The 23,052-nt window shown below is 54.1% G+C and overlaps 6 protein-coding genes across 6 annotated transcripts; 1 reads left to right on the top strand and 5 right to left on the bottom strand.

Annotated features, from left to right (window-relative positions):
- Positions 1 to 28: 28 nt before the first annotated feature.
- Positions 29 to 2,254, bottom strand: B0T23DRAFT_437081 (major facilitator superfamily domain-containing protein). Its single transcript, XM_062840606.1, has one exon. The coding sequence runs from the start codon at positions 1,983 to 1,985 to the stop codon at positions 183 to 185; it is 1,803 nt and encodes a 600-aa protein (XP_062687898.1). The 5' UTR covers positions 1,986 to 2,254; the 3' UTR covers positions 29 to 182.
- An 881-nt stretch (positions 2,255 to 3,135) lies between these two features.
- On the bottom strand, positions 3,136 to 5,191 carry B0T23DRAFT_327690 (uncharacterized protein; the record flags this gene model as incomplete). Its single annotated transcript, XM_062835637.1, has 2 exons — positions 3,136 to 5,027; positions 5,080 to 5,191. The coding sequence occupies 2 exons, from the start codon at positions 5,189 to 5,191 to the stop codon at positions 3,136 to 3,138; spliced, it is 2,004 nt and encodes a 667-aa protein (XP_062687897.1).
- A 3,962-nt stretch (positions 5,192 to 9,153) lies between these two features.
- Positions 9,154 to 15,187, top strand: B0T23DRAFT_55608 (uncharacterized protein). The gene is made up of 2 exons (XM_062841450.1): positions 9,154 to 9,388; positions 9,453 to 15,187. The coding sequence occupies exons 1-2, from the start codon at positions 9,285 to 9,287 to the stop codon at positions 14,803 to 14,805; spliced, it is 5,457 nt and encodes a 1,818-aa protein (XP_062687896.1). The 5' UTR covers positions 9,154 to 9,284; the 3' UTR covers positions 14,806 to 15,187.
- Positions 15,188 to 16,389: 1,202 nt separating this feature from the next.
- On the bottom strand, positions 16,390 to 17,277 carry B0T23DRAFT_55629 (uncharacterized protein). The gene has a single exon (XM_062841451.1). The coding sequence runs from the start codon at positions 16,933 to 16,935 to the stop codon at positions 16,465 to 16,467; it is 471 nt and encodes a 156-aa protein (XP_062687895.1). The 5' UTR covers positions 16,936 to 17,277; the 3' UTR covers positions 16,390 to 16,464.
- On the bottom strand, positions 17,278 to 20,190 carry B0T23DRAFT_55661 (ACON-3). The gene is made up of 4 exons (XM_062841452.1): positions 20,172 to 20,190; positions 19,937 to 20,066; positions 19,673 to 19,841; positions 17,278 to 19,602 (listed from the first exon to the last, which is right to left on the bottom strand). Exons 2-4 carry the CDS (start codon positions 19,979 to 19,981, stop codon positions 17,621 to 17,623), a joined length of 2,196 nt encoding a protein of 731 aa, XP_062687894.1. The 5' UTR covers positions 19,982 to 20,066; positions 20,172 to 20,190; the 3' UTR covers positions 17,278 to 17,620.
- A 652-nt stretch (positions 20,191 to 20,842) lies between these two features.
- On the bottom strand, positions 20,843 to 22,089 carry B0T23DRAFT_408814 (uncharacterized protein; the record flags this gene model as incomplete). Its single annotated transcript, XM_062839333.1, has 5 exons — positions 20,843 to 20,974; positions 21,300 to 21,371; positions 21,425 to 21,504; positions 21,652 to 21,939; positions 22,038 to 22,089. 5 exons carry the CDS (start codon positions 22,087 to 22,089, stop codon positions 20,843 to 20,845), a joined length of 624 nt encoding a protein of 207 aa, XP_062687893.1.
- Positions 22,090 to 23,052: the final 963 nt, after the last annotated feature.

The following is a 23,052-nucleotide window of genomic DNA, read 5'->3' as shown; positions in this document are numbered from 1 at the left end:
TCTTGCTTTGATTTCGGTTTTCGTAGCAGTTGCAATGAGACGTGACATTTGCTCTCCGACGAATCTATATACGGGTTTTAAGCACAGCCATGAAGGAAAGAAAGGGATATTTACCGAGGACCTCACAAGAAACCTTGAGTGTCCTCAGAATGGCCATATGTACAACCACCTCAATTATATCATTACACATCACCAACCCCCTTTCCCTTCTCGTCCCTCGCCAACGGCCCATCTGCAGCAATACCGCCCTGTACCCCCCTCGCCTCTTCCCTCTCCCTCACCTCCCGCTCCTCCCTCCTCCTCCTCCTCGACCTCCTCTCCATATACGACAGGAAAGCCGTCCAAACCGCCAGCGCAACACTCGTCCCAATCATAGCCCACATCCCCCTCTCAAACCACGGCGCCATGTCCGCCCCGTAAAACACTATGCTCCACCACGCATTCACAGCATTATTCCCCATATTCATCCCCGCCAGCACCACCCCTCTAAACACGGCCTCCTTCCCATCCCTCGTCATCGCGTCGTTCGCCCATGCGAAAAAGGTCGCTTGACAGGCGTAGATAGATCCAGACAGGTAGTACATCCCCATCACCACGGCCGTCGCTTTGCTTCCAGCTGGATCTCCAAAGTGTCCATGTTCTGCTGCGAGAATCAAAGAGGGGGTAAGGACCCCGATGATGCCGATAAAGTAACCCACCATGGACCGGTGGTGGGGGTACAAGTCCGTGATGAAGGCGAAGAAGAGGGTGGAGAGAATCCCGACGGCTGGAACGCCTGTTGGGTAGGTGTTTAGTTGGGATATGGTGTATTTTGGGGTTGTGGGAGTATTGGACGGGTGGGATTTGAGGTAGAGAGATAAGAGGGCGTTGGAGGAAAAGGACTCGGTTTCGCCTGCGAGGATCCAGAGGAAGATGAAGGAGGGGCAGTGGTAAGATGTAAACAAAGAGCGGAGGAAGGGGAGAGAAAAAGGGTGGGTTTTTGTGAGGGAGGATTCGGTTTTTGCCGCGGCGTGTGCTGTCGCTGTCGCTTCGGGGCTGTTGGAGGGGGTGGAGGAGAAAGAGGAGGGGGAGGGGTGCTGGTGGAGATGCCCCTGGTGATCGATAGAAGGTGATGGCTTTGGTTCGGGACGTGGTTGCGTGCCGGGTTTCGAGACAGATGTTTCAGCCTCAACAAGCGTATCCCCCGACGACCTCCCCACTTCCGCTGGCTCACCCTGCTTCTTCTTCTCCATCCTGCGTATCGCCAACTCCCGTTCCTCCACACTCAAATACGGCGCCCTCGTCGTCTTGGGCGTATCGGGAAACAGACAAAACCCATATATCGCCACAGGCAGCGTAATAATCCCATCAATAATGAACAACCACCGCCACCCGCTTAAGCCCCTCAATCCATCCATACTCCCATGAATCCCACTCTGCACAAACCCGCCAATCATGGTCCCTGCCAGTCCACTCGCAGTAAACACCCCGGATCGCTTCCCCAGCTCTTGCTCCGTGTACCAGCTTCCGAGGATATAATGCGTGCCGACAAAGGTCGTTGACTCGGCAATCCCCTGGAAAAAGCGAATAGCCATGATATCGCCGGGGTGTCGAGCGGCGGCAGTGACCATGGTCAGACCGGCCCAGAGGACCATCATCCCGGGAAAAAAGATGCGCGGGGGGATGTAGTGGAGAGATAAGTTGGAGGGGATTTGGCCGAGGACGTAGCCGATGGTGAAGCACGTGTTGATTTGGTTGAGTTGGTTCCCACGAAAGGAAAGGGACTCTTTCATGCCGGAGACGTAGGCGTTGGAGAGGGCGGTGCGGTCGAGGTAGTTGAGGAAGTAGGAGAGGCAGCAGAAGGTGAGGATGAAGAAGTCGATTTTGAGGAGGAGGCGGCGCTCGAGGGGGTTGGAGGTGGTGCCGGGACGGAAGTAGGAGCGGAGGCGGGTGGTGAATCCCGTGGACCCGGGGGTGGGATGTCCCGTTGGAGGTGGTTTGGCCATTCCTCCGGTCGGGGGTGGGTTAGGTGAGTTGGTGTGGCGGAAGTTGCTCAAGTATTTCTAGGTATGCCGATAAATGAGGGCGGTTGACGGTGGTGTAGACTAGGTCTGGCTCAATGGCGACTTGTTCGACGTCCGGTTGATGTTGTGAAGTGATGTTACCAGAAGAAGGGTATTGTCGTCGTGATGGAAATGCCAATGTGAGATATCAGACAGAGAAGGGACGTCGGACGTCGTCTGGACCCTGCAGGTGTGATCAAACCCCTTTACCCGTTCGCCCGTCTGCCCGTCAAGCGTCAAGCGTCGACCTGTACCGCTGAGGCGGCGTCGGACTGCTTGCGCCAAATGTCCAATGATGAAATGATCGACGAAAGGGCGTCGTCCGCGATCCGAATCAAATCAATTCCATCAATCAGTGGTCGGCATTTGGATACCTAGTGGTGTGGTATGATGTCGAAGTTGTTGAGATGTCGATCGATAGGTACAGCCCACCCCGGCGATAGGTCAGTTTTCTTGGGACTATTATTCGTAGGATGTTGGCCTAAAATGAAATAAAAAGACTGAAAGCGGTTACAGGTAGGTAGGACGGTAGGTAGGTACGCAGGTATTCAAAACATAAACAATGTTTGGTGGGCGTCGTCGTCTTACTGTGTAGTCCCAAAGTGACGTCGGGACGGGGTGGGGAGCACGGTCGGTGGTCGGTTGGTCGGTCGGCCGGTCGGTCGGCCTTTTATCAGAGTTTTGCGCCAAGCGGTAACACTCAGTGGAGGTCGCGGGGTTGAGTACATAAGACGACAGAACCTACCTAGCTAGGTTCCAGACATTGAGCCCCTCATCACCATTACCTACATCGATCGCGTCTATTATAATCGAGTGTCAGTTGGAAGGAAGAACTCGAATAAAACGACCCGACGGATGCTTCCAGAAAGCATCGACTTGTAGTGTAAATTGTTAGTATCGATGCCCCCTATTGCGTCAAGAACCCCGCTATTAACTTGAGCATAGTATGCCCACAGCTCACTGAAAACGGCCACCCCGCCGCCACATGTCATTATAAATGCCATCAGAAATACATAACGTGCAATTATTCCATCAATATGCAAACATGACAGCTTACAGCCATCAGTCATCATAACCCCCAGGCCATCTACTTCTACAAATCCACCTTCTTACACAACTTGCCCGTCTGCAGCGTCAACCACTTCTTCTGGCCCTGCACCTCCCACTCCTCCGACCCAACCGCCGTCGGCGCCCAAAACAGTCCCGTGGGATCAACCGCCTTCTTGATCTGTCTCAACCTCTCATAATTGCTTCCGAAATACGCCTCCCCGAATTCCGGCTCCATCACATCCCCCTCATTCAAATACCCCCCAGGTCCATAACCCCGAAGTCTACCCATCCAATCCTCGGTAATCTTCCTGTTGATGGCCTCCACGCCAGCAGCATTGAGGCTGGAATTCCAAGAAGTGCCAAAAATACCGTACCACACCGTATCGCGCCAGTGCGAGTTGGCCGCGCTGTCAGGAGTCCCAGCGGGGGCTTTAGCCTGCATGTTATACTGAACAAGAGCCGACCCGTCCTCAACGACAGACCGCACGGCCTTCATCATGCCCGTGAGCGTCTCCTCGTCTTCCCAGTTCTTGGCCGGGAAGAGGCGCGAGGCGGTGCGGACGGAGGTAGTACTCACCGCCTCGGGAGGATAGTTGGCGGTCCAAGCATCGTAGTAGTTATCGTACGAGAAGAACTTGGGGGATCCGACCAAGCCAGCGTTGAATCCAATCTTGGTCCACTCGTCGAGTAAAGGTTGGACGAGCGTCTTCAAGTCTGCTAGCTTCATCCCGGGAGCCCAGAAGGGATTCATCAGGAAGGCGAACCCGTCAGTCAGAGGGGACGGGAAAACCAGCGAGTACCCATGCGTGCCGGCCTTGGCGTACTCCGGGAAGCGGCGCCAGTAGGCGTACATGCCCTCCCAGAAGACGTCGTTGGAAAGAGCAGAGTTGTTGCCGGACATGACGGTGAGGGTCATACCTGAGATGTTGGTCTTGGGCCACACTTTGACGGTCATACCGGTTACGACGCCAAAGGTGGCACCGCCGCCGCCGCGGAGGGCCCAAAAGAGGTCGGGGTTGTGCGTCTCGTCGGCGGTAACGAAGCGGCCGTTGGGCAGGACGACATCGATGGAGAGGACTTGGTCAGACCCAAGCCCGGCGATGGAGGTCATGGGAGAGTGACCACCGCCGGCGGTGAAACCTCCTGCAACACCGACCGTGTGGCAATCGCCGCCGATGGCAGTGACGTCGTGTTTATTGGCAGCCTCGTATAGCTCCTTGACCTCAATACCGGCGCCAATCGTAAAGGCGGGGCCGGAATAGGACGGAGTCTTGATGGACTTGATGTACTCCAGCTTCTTGAGGTTGTGCGTCCAGATTGACAGGGCACCATAACCAGTGCTCTTGCCGAGGAAATCATGGCCCGTGTTCTTGACTACCAACCTCAAGTTCAAGTTTCTAGCAAAGTTGATAGCGAGCTGGATTTGGGCGACATTGGTGGCCTTGACGGCATAAACGGGGAATCCGCCGAGCGTGCAGGTAGACGAATTGCCGTTCTGGGGCATGCAAGTCTCGCCCTGGAACATGGGGAACATGATGGACGTGGGATCGGCGGTGTGCAGGTCAGAAGAAGTCCAGTTGGCCATGATGGTCTGGCATTTGGCGGCGTTGTAGACGCCCGAATTGGGGTAGCAGACGGCACCAATCGGGACGGTCTCGATGAGGGCGCCGCCGGTCAAGAGGTCAAAGACCTTCCAGGTGGAACGGTTGGGCCAGAGAAGGTCACCCGGCGCGGTCTTGCAGCCGGAGCTGGCAAGAAGAGTGCGCTTCTGGACCTCGGTGGTGCCATCGTCCTCGGGGAAAGCAAAGAGGGTGATGTTGGAGAGGTTGTGGTCGCTAAGGTTGGCGATGACATCGTCGGTCAAGACAAAGGCCTCGGGAGCATTTGAGTCGGCGACGGCTTTGCCGGCAGGGGCAACGGTCTTTTTGTTGGCCTCTAATTTGTGTTAGTGGTAGTCACCGCGAAGGCGGAGACGTGGAAGACGCACCCAAAACAACACCATCCTCAGTCTGGATAGTCTGGCCAGCTACAAGCTGGGAGAAAGGCAAGGCGGCGGCAGCTGCCAGAAGCAGGGCCCGGCGGAGCGAAGGGACAGCCATGTTGGAGATGACTGATCTGAAAAAGACAAGGGAACTACTCATCAACATGGGAGATCATCACCATAAGTACTTTTTCCCCTCTTTCTTTCTCTGCCCTTCCCCTCTTGACATCCCGAGGCCGTGGTGCTCTCCGACTCTCGACGAATTACCCAAGCAAGATATCATATCCACTCTGCTCTAGCGTCGCATCCCATGCCGTTTTTGGTGGTGATACGGCATGATGGCAGTGGAACCTCATTCCCAGAGGTTGAATACATCCCGCATCACTTGTGTTGACGAGTGTAACATTTTGCGGCTGCTTGGTTTAAGTGTCGGTATCCGGCCGCGCCGTGTATATGCCACTCGGCTATACCCTTCCAAAGCAGGGGTTAGGCCAGAATGCCGCCGTCGAGTGGTTCTTTGCTGAGTAGCGAGAGCGAAAGAGTGCGAGTGTGTGTTATTGTGGCATGGGTCGTGCCGTCGAAGGAGCCAAGTGTGGTTGTAGGCTACGGGCAGGGAAGTTATTGCCGAGTGGAACCGACGAAAGAGGTTGGATGCCGAAAGCAAAATTCCATGATTGATGTCTGTTCGAATCCTCGGTTCGCTGCTGCTGCAGGGGTCGTGCGGCTGGGGATGGAAAGATTCTCTGGGGGTTCTGGAGAAGTTCTGTTAATGGAGCCACTAACACGCAGCCGAATGTAACGGTGTTGCAGTCGCCCCAGTCCAAGGGAAGTCTTGCCAGACCGTGGCGATCATGTTCCTTTCCTCCTTTTCCCCCTTCCAACATGCATATCTTGGGCACTAACGATGCAGGTACTTTCGACTCGGGGGGGCTGTCGACGAATCGCATCATCCGAACAATGGCCCCGCCGGTCTCGTCTTAACCCACGAGGAACTCGGAATATGCAGCCATTTCTGGCGTCGTCTTGCATTCGCTTCCACTGGTTGTCCCTTGTCTGCTTCTCGCCTGTTGGTCGAAATCTGTTCGGCTCGCCAAGTTCTCCAAAAGGAACTCTTTCCATACATATGGATCCATACGACGGAACGAGGAGCTGGATCAGGAACCGGATGTCAAATCCGTCAACTGAAGCCTGGGTAGGAAGTCATTATTGACAATAATTGACGGCTTCATCGCCAGGTTCTCGGACTGATTGTTAGGTGACGTCGGGAAAACGGCAACATGGAATCACCTTTCCCATCTGCCGTACTCCACACTTGGGATATGCATACCTACTTGCCTTGTAGAATCAGTAGTCAAAAGTCCGCCCGGCTTCGCGATGTAATCTCGTTAACAGAGAAATGCAACGAAAGGGAAACGTCGGATGCCGTTTGGTTGTGCCATGTAGAATGCCGTTGCTTCGTTCTTTGGGCTCGGTCGTTTTTTTCCCCGGCGTCCCATTATATCATACGGGCTTGGATGCGGACCGAGCTGCTTTCCCGAATTGAAAAATGAACTTTTGCACATTTTCTTGTACGGTGCCCTGCTCAAGCCACCCTCGGGTTGAACGGGCTTCTCTTCAGGAACCTCGGTCCTTTCCTCGGCGGCAGGGGCCTCGACTTTCTCCGGAAAGGTTACCAGCAATGGTGCATTCGACCATCAAGCCACTCAGCATGGAGGAGCGGGAATTGCTGGATCGTGAAGGGGAGGAGAAGAATACAACCAATCAATTTACATATCGACATGGGGGAGAGAAGATGATTGTGGGTGGGAGAAGGAAGTCGGCACATACACCTTGCTTTGCTTCGTCCAGGATCCCGGCTGCCTCTCCCAACTTCAACCACGAGGAAGAAACCACCTCATGGACACTCGAGAGATTACCGAGTTGAACAGACAAGGCCTTTACCTACTTGCGAATGACTCAGCCGGTTGCCGTTCTATTCACAAGTGAGGCCGGTATTGTTTGCGTGAGGCTAACCCACTCATGGTCCAGGTCCTTCTCTTTTTGCCTTTCCTGGCTTCGTTGGGCAGAGACTGTTTTCTCGTTTCGTCGAGGTATGTGGAAGGAGGCAGTATGGAGAGGATATGCCGTGGATGTGCCGAGTGTCGTTCTTTCCTCCTCTTCCCGCTTCTTTGTGTTGCGCGCGCGCGGGGTGTATCACCAATTTTGCATGCGGACCAGGGACTAAGGTAGGTACTTGGGTTGGGTCCGACTGTACAGGCCACTCGGACACTGTTCCAGGTTGACTTCGCGTTGGAGACGGAGAAAAACAGGTCCCAGGACACCAAATACACCCAACCACGCCCAAGGGCACATCACACGCAAAAAAGAAAGAAAAGGAAAACAGCCCATGACAATCAACGACCGACGCCCACGGCTCGTCCGACTGCCATGAGGAACGCCATCAATACGGACTTCTTTTCCATTGCCAGAAGGCCATCGAGTCCCATCAAGTTGACCAAGGAATCAGCTCCACGGTTCAAACTCTCCTCGAAAAACCTCCATAAAAACACCATACCGAAGCCACTCGAGCCAAGCTGGATACGATACACAATCCAACCGTCAACCACCTCGTTCGGTCAGAGTCTCCGTCGGGAAGAAATACACCAACAACGAACGAGGAAAGATCATCAAGATTGCGATGGTGCACAATCTTCGTCTAATCACTGTCAGCGAATACTTTGGTCTCTGTGATGTGGCCCCTAGGAGGGAATACAGATGCCAAAGAGTGCGACACCATCACCAACCAGATATGCATGACCACGAGGAGACAACTCACAAGCATCCATTCCTTTCCTCGACATTGATGCGCAATGCCTCGAACGATACACCAGCCGTTGGTGCCAACCAGGTCTCGACCGCAAAGACCTCGATGAGCATTTACCGAACCCATATGGTGTCATGTCCACAAAAACAACATCGAAACACATCTTCAACAGGGATGAAGACCGTATTGACAAGATCGTTGACGACGGGAGATCTCTGACCCTTGTCGGGATCGACCGTTGCACTGTCCGATGACCATGGCTGACAAAATGAGGAGAAATCCCTCCTCATGGGCTGAGCTATGGATCCCTCCAAATCATGTGTTTGCGGTATTTGCAGATCAGAGATAACCAAACTCGGGTTTGTTTACACGCTATCGAGAGTTCACTGGTGCCGCATAGGGCGCATCCGAGACCCTGGTTTTACGATTATCTTGATCATGCTTTGCGAAACAGCGAAGAGGAAGATAACGTGCAGAGCAGGGACAAGCACCCGAGCCGAACGCTCAATATGCACCTTGGATGGATCTCCATGGACCCCATGTGAGAGACAATCCAACAAAAATAGGCCCGTCGGCTTCTCACCTGACATCACAAGGCCCAACATTGTTGAGATCATGAGCAGCAAGCGATTAAGAGCATGCATTAGCCCGGCTGCTGGTAGACGACAATGCTGACGATCACGGGTTGGCGCGGGGAAACACTGCACGTAGTCTCCGTACTCGCCGTAGTCTACTGCACGCCAATGAAGCTGCGTCGTGCGGCATTGGGCGTCGGCACGGTCTGATTGGTGGATGCGGCACCCTGCTTGTTGACGTTGTGTTGGCACCCCGCAGTCGAATCATCCCACTTGGGGCTGACTGGCCGCCCAGGTCTGAGGGGATATCGAGGCATCACGGCATTCCGACGCCTTGTTTGGCTTGGATCCCGGTCTGGGTAGGGCGTCAACCGACCAAAACGCGCGACGACGCAAGCGCGGCATTGTTGGGTATCGACGCAGTGCGTCTATATTATCAGAGCTGTCAGGGATGGCATGCCATGTTTCCGAAGAACCGATCCCGTGGGTGGACTGGTTATCATTTGGTGTGATTCGGACTGGAGACAGCGCAGCGCATGCGGCTGGCCATCAACTTCGGTGCAAACATTGAGGAAGATGACTGGGAAAGGGCATGATGTGGAGGAGTGGTCGATAAAACTCGAGACGAGCCTCGCTCCCCATCTCCTCGCTTTCTGTCTGGCTTTCTTTTCTTCTTCAGTCCCCACCTCCAGCATCACCCAGGCCTGTTCCCTTTTTGCTGGGTACCAGACCCTACTGCATCTTTTTTCTTCATCTTGAGGAGCTAGTCCTCTTTTGTCAACTTGCTGGCCAACACTTTCACCGGAAATCAGATACCCAGTTTCCCCATCAGCATGGCGAGCACAGTTCGCCCTCGGGGTCACCAGCATGACCTGAAGGCTTCTGGAAAGCTTCCAAACGGCATGACGCAGGACAGTCAGGATGGCTTTGAGATTTCGTATGTTTTGCTCCTCTCCAGTCCATCAAGACCATAGTATCATGCTAACTCCCATGCCAACCAGACCCTTCACAACCTCTCTTGTAGCCCTCCAGTTCTCAACGGGCGCTCCTCTCCTCGTTCACCGCGCCTTTCTTGAACAGCATTCCCTCCTTGCTCTTCTCTGCATCACCAACTCCGTCGCCTCCCCTATTACCTCCCCCGCTTTGAGTCCTTCCCAAGGTCCCAGATCCCTCTCCAGGACCGCTTCATACTTCTCCTCTCAGCAACCCAACTCTGCATCCAATCCTCTATCTCCAGGTGTCTCGGGATACGTCATCAACTTTGCCGACATTTCCCCCCAGGCCGGCCATGTCTTGGTCCAATATCTGTACTCACCAGACAAATACCACACCCTCCGGTATACTGGATGGCCGGTGATCCCGGAACGCCAACTGACTGTGAGCCGCTTTCGGACGGCAGTAGAGGTGTATGGAGCTGCGAAAAAGTATGAACTCCGCGGGTTGGAGCAACTGGCCAAGAAGGAGATGCTCGAGTTGGGAGGGCGATTGGATGCTTTTACTGTTATTGGGGTTTTGGAACAACAACCGACTGACAGCGAGGACAAATGGCTGGACGAATTCGTCAAGGGCTGGGCGAGAAAGGCATTTCAAGACCCTGGAAGGGTGTTGAGGGCTCAGGAGGAGGATGAAACACAGGGACAACAGGAAACGCCACAGGGGATGGCTTTGGCTAGAAAGTTCATGAGGGGCTTGTTGGAGGTTTATGAAGAGATGAACTCCACCAAGAAACGCGATACCAACGAGCCAGCAGACGACTTCGCGACAGCAGCAACAACACAAGTCGAAAGTCTCGGCCTCGAAGAACCCCTTCCCCAACCAGCCGAAGTCGAAATCACAAAGGAGACATTCTCCATTGCCACCGAGACAAAGCACGTCGAGTTCAACGACAACTCCATTGCCCCTGCCACTGCTACTCCCGTCCAGCAGCACGAGCACACCATCTACCGACCAGTCACCCCTCCTCCTCGATCTGAGTCTCCTCGACACGAGTTTCACGAACAAGACCAAGTCAAGGAGCTCGAAGCGGACCAGTGGGTGTCCCCTGCCACTTCTCCTTCGTTGGAAGCCGCGCTCGGGTTGCAGCCAGCTGAATACAATGAACTGCCTACCGACGGAGCTGTAGAACTCTCTCCCAGATTCTCTCCCGATTTCTCCATTGAGCGGGATTCCCATCACGAGCCGGACAGGGAATCGATACTGGAGCCGGAGCCGGAGGTAGAAGAGCCAATCATGATTCCATTGGATGCGGTTGTTGATGATGATACCTCGGAAGAGAAGGTGGAGGGAAAACAAGAGCACGAGCAGGGCACGCCAGTGGCACATGAGCAGAAGGAGGTGGAACGCCACGAACAACAGCCACATGTTGAGCACATCGAGCACAGTGAGCCGGACATCGCACAAAAGCAGGAAACAGAACACAAAGAGTTGGAGTCGCAGCTTGAGCATAACGAACCTGAGATCAAGGAGCCGGAGGCAGAAACTAAAGAGGAGGAAGCATTCAGCACACCCATGGAGACCTTGCGAACACCCATGGAGGGCCTCGTCTACACCTCCGCGCAAAAGGAGCTCGAACGTCCAGTCACCCCCCAACCACGGGAGAGCGTCCAGACACCACCAGAAGGTTTTCGTACCCCCCAGAACGGTCTCAACTCTGAGTCCTTCGCCGAAGATTCCCCTGCCTCCGTAACCGCCAGCCCCAGCAGCCCCAGCAAGAGCCGCAAGAAGAACCTCAAAAGGAAGGCCAAGTTGGCCGAAGCCAAAAAGCGAGCATCGGCAACTCTCTCGCCCGTCATGTCCGTCGCCTCTTCGGACGCAACCCCCTCCGAGATCCCCGCCCGAGACATTGCGTCACCCGAGCCTCTCTCGCTTGAGGCATCCAAGGACAAACCTGCAAAAGGTATTTGGAACTGGACACCGTCTTATGATGAAGGCAAGGATTGGAACAAGTCATTGACATTTTCCACTTCAGAGGGAAATAAGGCGCAATCGGGTAGTACGGGAGTTCTGGCGGCACCTGTAGAGATCATTTCAGGAAGAGTTGACTTGCCTGAGGCTGCGATAAAGAACACTGCGTTTGAAGACGAGCTTACACGAGAGTCTGATCAGGCACATCAGGGGCCTCACGATTCTGCGACTCCAAAGTCTCAGATGTCAGCGTTCGACCAGGCTAAGCGAGTGCTCAAGAGCATGAAGGAGCGACCGCAGACTCCCGTTCAACCAGTGAGTGAGGGACACACACCAGGGGAGCAGGCTCCCATCGATGAGCTTACCACCAGCCCCAAGTCCCCCAAGAAGAAGCGCAAGGCAAAGAAGAAGACTGTCAATCCCGCTGAAGTGTCCACAGCTCCAGTCCAGGCAGAGTCTACAACTCAGGCGGCGGAAACGCCAGCCGAAACACCCCAGGAAACACCCCAGGAAACGGCAACCCAGCCAGTTCTCTCACGCCCAGGTCCCGCAAAGCCAACGAAGAAGAAGACGAACAGAGACCGCAAAGACTCCAAACTCTCCCCCGAGCCTACCGAAATCCTCGCACCCCCGACTTCCAGCCCTTCCAGCCCGGATATCCGCTCCTCTCTGCAATCACCACCACAATCCCCGCCACAACCGGCTTACAAGATCTTTTGGCCCTGGGGTTCCAGCAAGCAGGCAAACCAGCCCAAGGACGAGCCGTTGAGCTTGGATCAGGCACTCGCTCCTGCCCCGAAGTCCGAGCAGAAGAAGCCTGAGCCTGAAACGACCCCGGAGCCACTGGCGCTTGAGGGCCAATCGGATGCGCCCACAGAGCCCGCCAGCTCGCCCAAGAAAAAGAAGACCACAAAGAGGAAGAAGAGCAGCTCAAAGATCGCTAGTGGTGGTGGTGCTTCTGTCGTGGAACCAGAGCCTGAGACCCAACCGCAACTGCGGGAAAGTGAGGCTGCACCAGAGACTGCCGCTGCCCAAGCGCGGCCCGAAGTTACACAGCAGGACGAGCCCAAGGATGACAAGGACAACACCAACACCGAGGACATGGCCCAAGTCGCCCAACCGGGACGGGATGAGGTGCAACCCGAGGTCCAACCAGTGGTGGAGCACCACGCAGTTCAACCGACGATCGAGGAACAACAATCTGAGGCCCAACCGGAACCGACCGTTGTCGACCAAGACCAGCTATCCTACGACCTTGTGCCGCCCATTGAAATCCAGACACACATTATCAGCCCTACTGGTGCCATCATTGACACCCTTCCCACCATCCCAGAGGACATCACCCCATCAGCTTCGACTATCAACTTTGCCAACCCAAGCCTGACGGACTCCGTGACAGATACCCTTTCCAACTCGGTAGCGTTTACAGCTGTGGAGTATCAGAACTCTACGGCTACGCTACCGCTGCCGGTTGATGTGGGTGCTGTTGGAGGAGTCCATGAGCTCGCTGCTGACCGGCCGATTGAGGCCCATGCCACGACTGTTGGTAAAGCTCCAGGAGCAGATGAGGTTGAACTTGTTGGTGAGGAGCCTGAGACTCCGGGAGGAGGTGCACCGCTTGTTGATGCCCATGATGTGGTGTCTAAGCCGGTTGAACCTGTCTCCGAGTCCCAGTCCAAGCCATCCAAGATTCCACTTCCCTCTGCCAAGGCAGATGACAAGCCGCCAGGACAACAGACTCCCTCTGAAGGTGGTTGGGGATCATGGCTAGGAGTACGGAAGAACAAGAAGAAGGCTGCTGACAAGGACAAGACCGCCGACAAGGACAAGAGCAAGAAGGATGACGCTAAGAAGACCTTGACTTCCAAGGCCAGCAAGGCTAGTATCAAGGGTTTCCCGACAGCGACATCAGGTTCAAGCCCCGAACAGCTACCTCACGCCACTTCCGCTTCCGCCGTCCAGCCCAACCCCGAGGCAGCCCAGTCCAAGACACAGTTGACCTCTACTGAACCAACCACCGAGTCTCAGTCTCCCGCCGTCGCCGCCACCGCCGCTGAACCGGATCAGCTGACCCAACGAGCTCTCAACTCGGTCAAATCCGATCCCGAACTCCGACCGTCTACTTCCTCGTCAACTACCACCAACGACGCTGCCATTCAAGCGCTGAGCCAGAGCCAGACAAGCACTGGCAAGTCTGGTGGATGGGGATTTCCGCTTGGTAAGAAGAGGAGGAACACGAGTGCTGCTCATGGACCTGCCCCGCCGGTAGTCGCTGCAGCAGCACCTGCTGCGGCTGCAGTACCAAAGACCATTCCCGAAGCGGTGACGTCGACTGTTGGCGGACCAGAGATTGCGGGAAGTCAGGGAAGCGGTAGTGGTAATGGAAACTGGAGTGCCACTAGCTGGTTGTTTCCAGGGGTGGGAGGGAAGGATGGAAAGGACGGCAAGGAGGCACATGGTAATGGTGATGGTGCCGGGAAAGGGGGTGATGCTTCTGGGGATGACGATGAGAAGGTAAACGGTGATGGTGGACAGGTTGATGTCAAGGGTGTCAGTGAAGAAGAGCAAGACAAGCAGGTTGCGGACGATGCAGTCGAGGTTGGAGCTAAGGACGAAGACGGCAAGGACAAAGCGAACAACAGCACCGAAAGCGTCAAGGAAGCCATCACCAACGAAGCTTCCGCCATTGCTTCCGCCGCTGATGAAGCCCTGGACAAGGCGTTGAACGCGGTCAGCTCCGTCACCAGCTCCGTCAAGGACGCGGTCAACAACGCTGTGAGCACCGGTAGCGACACCGTCACCGATCCTTCCACCCTACCCGCCGAACCCGCCGAACCTACCGAGCTCGCCTCTACCGAAGTAGCCTCCGAGCAACCACCCGCGGTTCCTCCTACTGCCGTCACAAAACCCGTCTCAGCTTCGGGACCATTCATCACCACCACCTCCAACACGATTCCAGGTGAAGGCGCAGAGCAGTTTTTTCTTGACCAGCAGCCTGATGGTAGTAACACACAAGTACAGAACCCATCCGCGCCTATCGAGAGTCCTGGAGATGGGAGTAATCCCGACGCCCAGATCACCAATGTTTCCATTCTCCCCGCTCTCAGCACGCACCCCCCTCTCGCCGCGTTCGCCGCTGCTTCCGCTGCCGATGGAAATGCAAATGCAAATGGGGCGAAAGGGGACTCAAAAGGGAAGACAGATGTTTCGGTTGCAACTATTGCGGAAGTTCAGGGAGAGACTCAGGAACCGTCGCCGGCTGAGACACCGGATGCTGGGAAGGGACTCTGGTCAGGAGGGAAGGGAGACAGAAAGGATGGAGGGAAGGATGGGGCAAAGGGACAGGAGCAGCAGGCACCATCAAAGCCAAAGGCCAAGACTCGAAGCGATTCGTGGAGTCTTTGGGGGATGTCGGGGAGGAGCAAGAGGAATAGTGTGAGTAGTTCTTAGGGGGCGGGTCTCGTGGTGGAATGGACTTAATGATGGGGTTGAGGGGAGCAATTCTTTGATCGTGTTTCTTTGGTTTGTTTGATTGGGATTTGGGTCAAGTCATGGGTCGGATATCGGACATTGCACTCTTCGTTTCTTTTGTCGCACGCGGGCGGCCTTTTGCTTTTGGTTACTTCTTCCTTTTCTCTCCTTTTCCTGTTCTATCTCTCTAGCGCGCTTTATGCATTTCTTTTTTCTTTTTTCGGTCCTCATCTTCCTTGCTTGCGTTGTCAGATCATGATGCACACCAGGAGTTACGAGCTATGACATCTCCTTTTTTCCAGCTCTCTAGCAGTTCAGTCTAGGTCGCATACAGTAGCACATAACGTTGAACGAACTTCTTTCTTAACCCATCGCACGCTTTTCTTTTCAAAGTACTTGAGATCCTTTTGAAAACGCATCTGCATTGTCCTAGTCCTAGAACTCATGACCGTAATATATGTTCCCCCTTCTCGAACCTATTGCATAGGTAGGTACCTCCAAGGGGATGAATACCTAGATGTATAGACACTTGGGATTGCTGCTGGGAAGGGTTGTCTGTCTACCTACCCGAGGCTCCAGGTTGGTCCGATTCGTCTAGGTTCCTTAGGTAGGTAGGTAGCGTAGGTAGTGGACAGGTAGGTAGGTAGGTAGGTAGGTAGGTAGAGGTATGTTTGCCCTTGATAGTTCGAGACGAGACGAGACAGTGCAGTGCAGTGCAGTGGTGCCTGGGGAGGGAACAAAGAATTCCGGGTCTAATAATAAAGTACAGTAGGTAGGTAGGTAGGTAGGTAGGTAGGTAGGGACGAACGGATGGATACCGGCCCCGCACTGTTTGTTTGTTCGATCCTGAGGTGGCTTTGGGTATCAATTGATAGCAGCTTAGGTCATTGACGACAATGGGGTTTCTTTCGTTCTTGCCTTTTCTTTTTTTTCTTTTTTTTTTTTTTTTTTGGTGGCGGAAGTGGTTGATTGTTTCCTTTCGACATTCTGGCAAAGGTACTATCAATCAATTCTTTATGAGCTCCTTTGGGATCTACGATGGGGTTGCTTGCCGGCCGGCTCGGCGCAGTGTCAATAGTGTCAATTAGTGTCGACAGCGTCAATAAATCGATAATGGGAAAGCAAAAGATCCGGACATTAATTATTGGCGGCCCGGGCGGGCCGGCCGGGGATTTATCTCGAATACAGCTTCCGCCAAGTACGGACGGGCTGAGCCCAATCCGATCCGGTCTGGATGGAGATGCCACCGCCACGGAGTGCGGACGGATCGGGCGGATTGGCTTCCAGAGGAAACTGCTAAGGGTTGTGGCTGAGATGCCAGAAAAAAAAACAGAGAGAGAGAGAGAGAACAGAAAGAAAGAGGGAGAGATGCTTGAATGAGAAAAAAAAAAAGGAAAGAAAACAATAATAACCAGCACATGCGATGAATTCACTTTTCACGCTTTCATGCAAAGGATGCAATGTAAACAAGTTGAAGATATCTCATGAATTAGATTCCATACATCCCAAAACCCGCTTGCCTTAGTATCAGTAGCTAAATCGATCGGTAAGAACTAGAGTACAAACATACATCATATGAAAACCTGGTAGGTAGGTAGGTAGGTGGATTTCGCCTCAATTACAACCTTCAATCCAAAATCATCCAGAAAAAAAAGAAAAAGAAACGAAAAAGCCACACCGAGTCCAAAAACACCAGAGTAGATCCGACCAACCAACCAACCAACCAACCATCCAACACGTCGTCATATCCGAGAAAAATAACAGTATGAAAAGTAAAAAAATCGTTGACAAAATCTTCATGAGTAAGATGCAAAAGCAGGGTATATCACCGCCTCCCCTCATCGCCCCAACACCCGCCGCGCGTAAGCATGTAATGACAAAAAAGATGATGAAGAAGAAAAGCCCAGTAGCAGTAGTACAACAGAAGGGAAGAAAAAAAAGCGCCCATTGTAATCTGCTAGCCTGCTTGATTGCTTGCTTGCTTCCCGTTATGCGCCTTGCGCCTTGGGACATGCAGTAGTCTGTCGCTATGCAGTGCAGAAGGCAGATTGCTTGCGACGGCACCGAGCGCATGCCATGCATGTCACACACCCAACCCACGGGGGACATGCATCGCACACCCACTTCGAAAACGTAGAAAGAATGCCGAAATCCATGACCGATAGTGCACCTCGGTATTCGGATAGATAAGCGACATTTTGCTGGGTTGGATTCGGTGCCACCATAATAATGGTAGAATCGTCCGCTTGAACCCCGTCAGTTCCATCATTTGCATTCCTTCTTCTTGATAGCAATGCGAAGGCGAGGGTGATCGGCAATGTAGGATGCAAAATGGCCTCGGGATGACCCCGAGAGGTCTTGGCCTCCGAAAAGGGTGAGTTGAGTCGCACCGTGATTGGTGGGTGCCACCAGCCAGCTGATCATTTCCCACTCCACTCCCAGAATGCCGTATCAGAGGAAGGAAACACTCCGCGTGGGACTGGTACTTGAGGCAGCCAACAATCGTGCGATTGAACATGGCAAGATGCGATTACCAGACCCTTAAGATCGCCTCCGGTGGGTTGTAGACGGAGTATTTGATATCAAGATTTATACGTCGTTTGAAGCAAAGCTTGCGATGGAGGTTGCTTCGTATTATCATTGCCCGCTGCAACCCCACTGCAAGGCCGCTGTGCAAATGACTCACGAGGGGGCGACCGCTAGCTTCTGCTCGCCGAGAGAATGCCCAAAGATGCCTGTTGCACTTGGCTTCTTGATCGCTAGGCAGAAAAGGCTATCATGTCGGATTACCGCTTTAGGCGCGGTGTACATCCGCATAGGCTCCGCCACCATAAACCTGGCTATGGGTATGGCTGGTTTGTGCGGCGCCATAGCTATCCGTCACACCATAGCTGGAATCCCATGCGCGGGGCCCTTGTGATACCGACACCCCGGACTGTACGTAATTGCCGTGGGCATGATGCGAATGGGGGCTATGCTGTGTTGAACTCGTCATACCATACGGCGATGAAAGGCTTTGTGTGGATCCCCTGTTGTCATACACGCCCGAAAGGGTCGAGATGCGGAGGCCGGGTACCGACATGGGGGAGCTGGTTTGTCGTGATGGCGACATGGGCCTGCCCGAAGTCCCGTACGGCGTCCATGAGGAGGCACCGCCAAGAGGCCGTGGACTTGCCAGTGAGTCGGCGAGATGGTGACTGGCACCCATGTAGCCCGTTGAAGACTGATCGGTAGACGAGACTGTGCTCGGTGTGGGTGGCAGGCCGTACAGGGGACCAGTTGCAGATGGTGCGGCGGGAATGCTGAGGGCCGATGGCGAAGTGCTGTACTTGGAGATGATCTTCTTCAACGCCTGATCCAAGATCTTCCACGCAAACACCTTGATATCCTTCTCAATATTTCTCGGCTTGGGGTTACCGAACTGCATGATGACCTTGAAGAACTCCTCGCTGTCGGGCTTTTGTTTGCTGACCGTCAAGGGGCGGAATCCTTCGAGGTTCCTTCGGATTCGGTTCCTCTCCTCCACCGAGAATCGATTTGGCGCCGCAACTAGTTGCTCAAGCAAATGGATGGTATCCACCGATGTGACATAGCACTCCTGCTTCTCAGCCCACCAGATGCAGCTAATGCAAATGGCGCCTGAAGGCCTCTCCGTCACGTTGACGGGCTTGAATCTGGTGGTGAGAACGGCACCGTGTTGTGACTTGTCGAACATGACGATCCTTCGCTTGTTCTCAAACTCTTCCTGGGTCCAGTTCTCCGCCATGGACCCAAGGTCACCGACAATGTTGAGCGTGGCCTTGTTCTGATACAAGGGGTATCCGTATCCATTGCCGCCATGTCCACCAGAGCCCCCTTGCTGAGGAATCGTGCTTGTTCTTGTGAGGGTCGGTGCGCTAGATGACGAGCTGATACTCGACAAACTGGTGCGGGTCAATCCTGTGTGGGAAGTATGAGGAATGGTGGTTGCCGGGCTTCGGATCGACTCCATATGTCCTCCAAATCCCCATCCTGAACCATGCGGTGAGCGCAGGACTGGCCCTGTCCGGGAGTAATGCTCAGAGAAGGACCCGCTTCGGTAAGCCCCAAGCATGCTGTTGGTGTTGTGGCCGTAGGTCTGTGCTTGTGTCGGCGAGACGCCAGGAGGGAAACCATACGTTGTTGTAGCCGACTCCCCCTCAAGCCCATGGTGTGTTGGTGGGCTTGCTCGGTGGGAGGGTGATCGATCTTTCGGGCTATCCAGGTCAGGCGGGCTCCCGGCACCGGAACCTCCAATACTACCAACTCCACCCTGACCATCGCTGTAGGAGAACATGCCGGCGTTTGGTACTCGCGCAATTTCGCTGCCGTTGGCGGTCTCAACAAGCAAAGACAGGGGCACGTTGCTGAGCGATGGGCATCCTGTTGACAGAAATTCAGGCGCATCGGCCGTGACAACGTAGATGCAGGAGCCGTTCGCATCTGGAGATCCTCGCTGAACATGCGCTGGGCATCTTTGAGAGCCAAAGCTGATGGAGACGTAGGGTGTTGATGCTGCCATGGTCCCGGAAAGGATATCGTATTGACTGGAGACTCTGAGAGCGACCTTTGTGCCGTACGTTCCAGTGCCGGGATGGCAAGAGAGGACCGTGATGTTGGAGCTCGTCTGAGGTAGGTATTGACCTGTTACGGCGTTATTGGCCGCAAAGGCAAGCTGGTTAATGGAGGCGGCATTTTCGGTCTGTTGTGAAGCAAATGGCTGTGACGCGTACGGCGGGTATGTGGACTCTGCATACCCTACAAGCAAACATGGCCGGATTAGCACTTGTACAGGATATGGGCAGTGGTATAGATGGTAGGTACACACCTTGCAGGTGAGTCTTGTAGGCAGCCATGGGCAGAAGACCATTCGGGGAATTCCCGTCGAGGTCCCCACCGTTACGTGCTGCTGCTTCTTCCTCTAGCCGAATCGTCAGTGTCTCCGGAGAGTCGATTTGCTCGTCGACTATTATGGTCCGTTGCGGATGATAGCCGGGCTGTGTCAAAGTGAGAACATGTGTTAGCCTCGAGTCTCAGGCCGAGGTGCGGGTGGCGGCGCTGTCGGTCACGTATTGACTCTAGGCTGACTTACCTCGTACACCTTGTATACAGGCTGTTGGAACTTGAGGGACGACATTCAAACTGATTTGAGATGACTGTAGTTTGTGATGGGTATTTTTTTCGCGGAGCCGCGTAGAGATGTGATGAGTTTGCGATAGATGCTAGCGGTGGAGAGGCAATCAGCACTGGTGTTAGGACCCAAGAGGAGGAAAGAGGAGGAATGGAATGACACTGATAAAAGGGAGACCGAGATGGTGAGAACGTACACGAAAGTCTCTAGCACTTTATTTGCTGGCTGTTGGACTGGCGGATGATGAGCCGTTGCCGTCGGAAGCGCTACCTTGGTACGTTGAATTGTTGAAGCTTGGGGTGAGATTTGATTTGATGCAGCTATCCCGAACCTGTTCGCATAACTGGCGTGTCAGAGCGGCGAGAAAGAGGGAGAGCAAGAGAAGCAAACGAGAGAGCGTGTGGATAATGAATGGTATTCAAGACAGCGACGAGACACTTGGTTTCTCCTGGGTTTAAGAAGCTTTGCGTGTCTTTGAGGGAGGTGTTATGTGTAGAAAAGGGATCGGGGGAACGGACCATCAAAACCGTTCATTGCTGGGCAAGTATATAGGAATGAAGAGTCAGGGCCAGGAATGGAGGATGTCTGAGATCTAAGAAGGGGAACATGACGGCAAGTCGCACATCACCCGTCCGGCTCGTCTCCACTCCGTATGGGGAGGCTACCTTGTCCCTGTCTGTAGATACAAGTGGGTATGCATCTCGATGTTGGATGCGTGCTATCTCCGGCCTGGGTGCAGCAGCTGTGCTTTCACCTTGTCAAGCCGGCAGATGACGACGTCGGAAGGCCAGGTAGATCAGAGTGGAGAGGGAGTGGAAAGCGGGTAGACAGGGGGGGGCTCGTCGGAACTCAAACTGGTCCGGCCGTTTAATTCAAGATTGTTGTTATGTTGTTGTCTTTGGAGGGGGACATGCCAATCATGCAAGGGTAATTGGACATCGGGGAGATCACCACCGCTGGGCGGGGTGTAAGGTCAACGTACCCAGTGACCTCGCTCTTCTGGTCCAGTTCAGTGAGTGACAAGTGTGACTGGTGACGGGGGAAAACGAGGTTGGCTCAACTAGCCCGGAAATATGCAAATGCTAGGGGTTACGGACAAAAGGCTCGTTCATATACCAAGTCGGTTGAAAAAAAAAAAAAAAAAAACCGCAACATGACCATAAATTCAATAAAATATGATAAAAAAATGACAACAAAAAAGGCATGCAAAAAAAGCACTGCAAAAAAAAACAAAAGCAAAAATGTAACAGAGTGGGCAAATGTGAGGGCAAGGATCCCTCCAAGCGCAAAAGCCAGGGGACAAGACTGGAATGGGGAAGCTGACCTGAATGAGGAAGACTAGCGCCGTGTAAGTGGACGTGAACACCCAAGGCGAGGGGGTGAATGTAGCCGCGAACTAGGGGCAGGGGGGGTCTCGAAAGACGGGCCAGCAGCAGGGGGTCGCTGAACAGGGATGGAGGGATAGATGGGTTCTGTGTAAGCGGAGCGGAAGGGCTGGGCTTGGGCGCGCAGGGATGGGTTAGATGGGTCTGCGAGGCGTATTAGCCAGAGCCATCATTGGACGTTGCTGCTGATGGGGAACGAACCGGGGAGCTCTGGTAGGTGTCGATCTGCGTAGGCCCAATCGATGCTGCTGCAGCGGTGATTTCAACCCTGTGATCCCAGGTCTTGTGTACTTGCAATCTGCCGCCTCGCTACCAAGATAGGACCGAGATCTCGCTCGATGATGGTGATGCGCCGTCCAAGGGAGATGCGCAAATGATTCTCTGCCAAATTCTGGTGCTTTTTTCCGGGACCCGCCGCTTCGCACCACCGACCAATACGGCCTTGAGCGCTCCGAGCGAGCGAGTAGACTGTACACGATCTGATGAGCGCTGCCAAGAAGAATGTGCTCCGTCTGCTGTCCAGCTGGGAAGGGTGCGCGCCGACGACTTTGCGAGAAGAAGAGGGCAGCTTGAGGCAGCCTGTAGGCCTGATTGGTCAGCGAGCATTCCACTGCCATCCGTCCAAAGCGATTGGGTGTGCTAGAAGGTCGACAGAAGGGGATCATCGGAAATCCCACGGAGCTGCAACTGCGCCGTGGGAGGCACAAAGATCATGCCTCCCCCGTGCATGCTGCAAAGGGGGGTTACATGCTAGGGTTCATGCCATCATCTCATGGCAGAAACGGTGGTTGCTTCCATCCAGAGACAGATTTGCCGATAGTTGACCCGCCTCCCCCCCGTCTGTCTGCCAAAAACAAAAAACAATACGCAGTAGCTTCTGTTTCGTGACTCGGGATACTGGAATTTGGGTCCTATCCGAGCCCCATCTGCTGCTGCTGCTGCTGTCATCTCGAAAGCACACAAGCGCGCGTGTAATTCCTAGCGCATGGACTTGGCCGCTAAAGAATCGCGCCAAAAGCCCATGCAAATATGCGCCAAAATCCCACGGCGTCTGGCCCGTCGTGTTGGGATGCAGCAACGCAACTGCGCAGCGGATGGGCAATAGTGTGTGTGTGTGGAATGGGGCATGACCGGGAAAAGGAACGTACCGGCTGGCTTTGGATTGTCGATGTTGTTGCCAAGTTTTTTTCGCCCTCAAGTTTGCAAAAGACGATATTCTTGCCACCTAGCAGTAGCTCTATGTCTTGTCGGTGCTTAGTTACTGGCACGCGACACACATTGTCTGCGCAGGACTTGTTTGTACGGGGGGTACAGGACGAATCGCAATCCACAGGTGGCTGCCTTGCCGGAGTCGAGATTCACCTGAAGAGCGGGGGTACTGTCGTCTCTTCGCCTGCTCTCAGCACGCGAAGACGTTTGGTCTCGAGAGGGTGTATGTGGCAGATGTCGGGCAGTTGGGCCAAAGAGCGTGGTGGCAGTCTGGCAGAGGACGGCGTTGGTGTGATTTCCAGACACAATAGCCGAGACAAGACAGAGGATGATATCTAGCCAGGTGGAATGATGAGATATGGGAGGAAGGAGAGGGCCGGATCACAAGATATAAGGAACCGATGATGGTGTCAACGTGGGAGTTCTGTTGCAGTGAGTACACTGACTGGGTATGGAACAGTACCCGAGGGGGAGATGAGGTAC

Source organism: Neurospora hispaniola, assembly GCF_033458365.1.
Source record: "Neurospora hispaniola strain FGSC 10403 chromosome Unknown B0T23scaffold_13, whole genome shotgun sequence".
NCBI lineage: Eukaryota > Fungi > Ascomycota > Sordariomycetes > Sordariales > Sordariaceae > Neurospora > Neurospora hispaniola.
This window is presented reverse-complemented; position numbering and strand designations above follow the sequence as displayed.

Coding starts and splice junctions, on each gene's coding strand:
- B0T23DRAFT_55661 (XM_062841452.1), bottom strand. CDS start 19,981: ATGTCGTCCCTCAAGTTCCAACAGCCTGTATACAAGGTGTACGAG. Junction 19,842..19,936: donor CTGTATACAAGGTGTACGAG/GTAAGTCAGCCT, acceptor ACTTTGACACAG/CCCGGCTATCATCCGCAACG. Junction 19,603..19,672: donor CTACAAGACTCACCTGCAAG/GTGTGTACCTAC, acceptor GTTTGCTTGTAG/GGTATGCAGAGTCCACATAC.
- B0T23DRAFT_55608 (XM_062841450.1), top strand. CDS start 9,285: ATGGCGAGCACAGTTCGCCCTCGGGGTCACCAGCATGACCTGAAGGCT. Junction 9,389..9,452: donor CAGGATGGCTTTGAGATTTC/GTATGTTTTGCT, acceptor CATGCCAACCAG/ACCCTTCACAACCTCTCTTG.
- B0T23DRAFT_437081 (XM_062840606.1), bottom strand. CDS start 1,985: ATGGCCAAACCACCTCCAACGGGACATCCCACCCCCGGGTCCACGGGA.
- B0T23DRAFT_55629 (XM_062841451.1), bottom strand. CDS start 16,935: ATGTCCCCCGTGGGTTGGGTGTGTGACATGCATGGCATGCGCTCGGTG.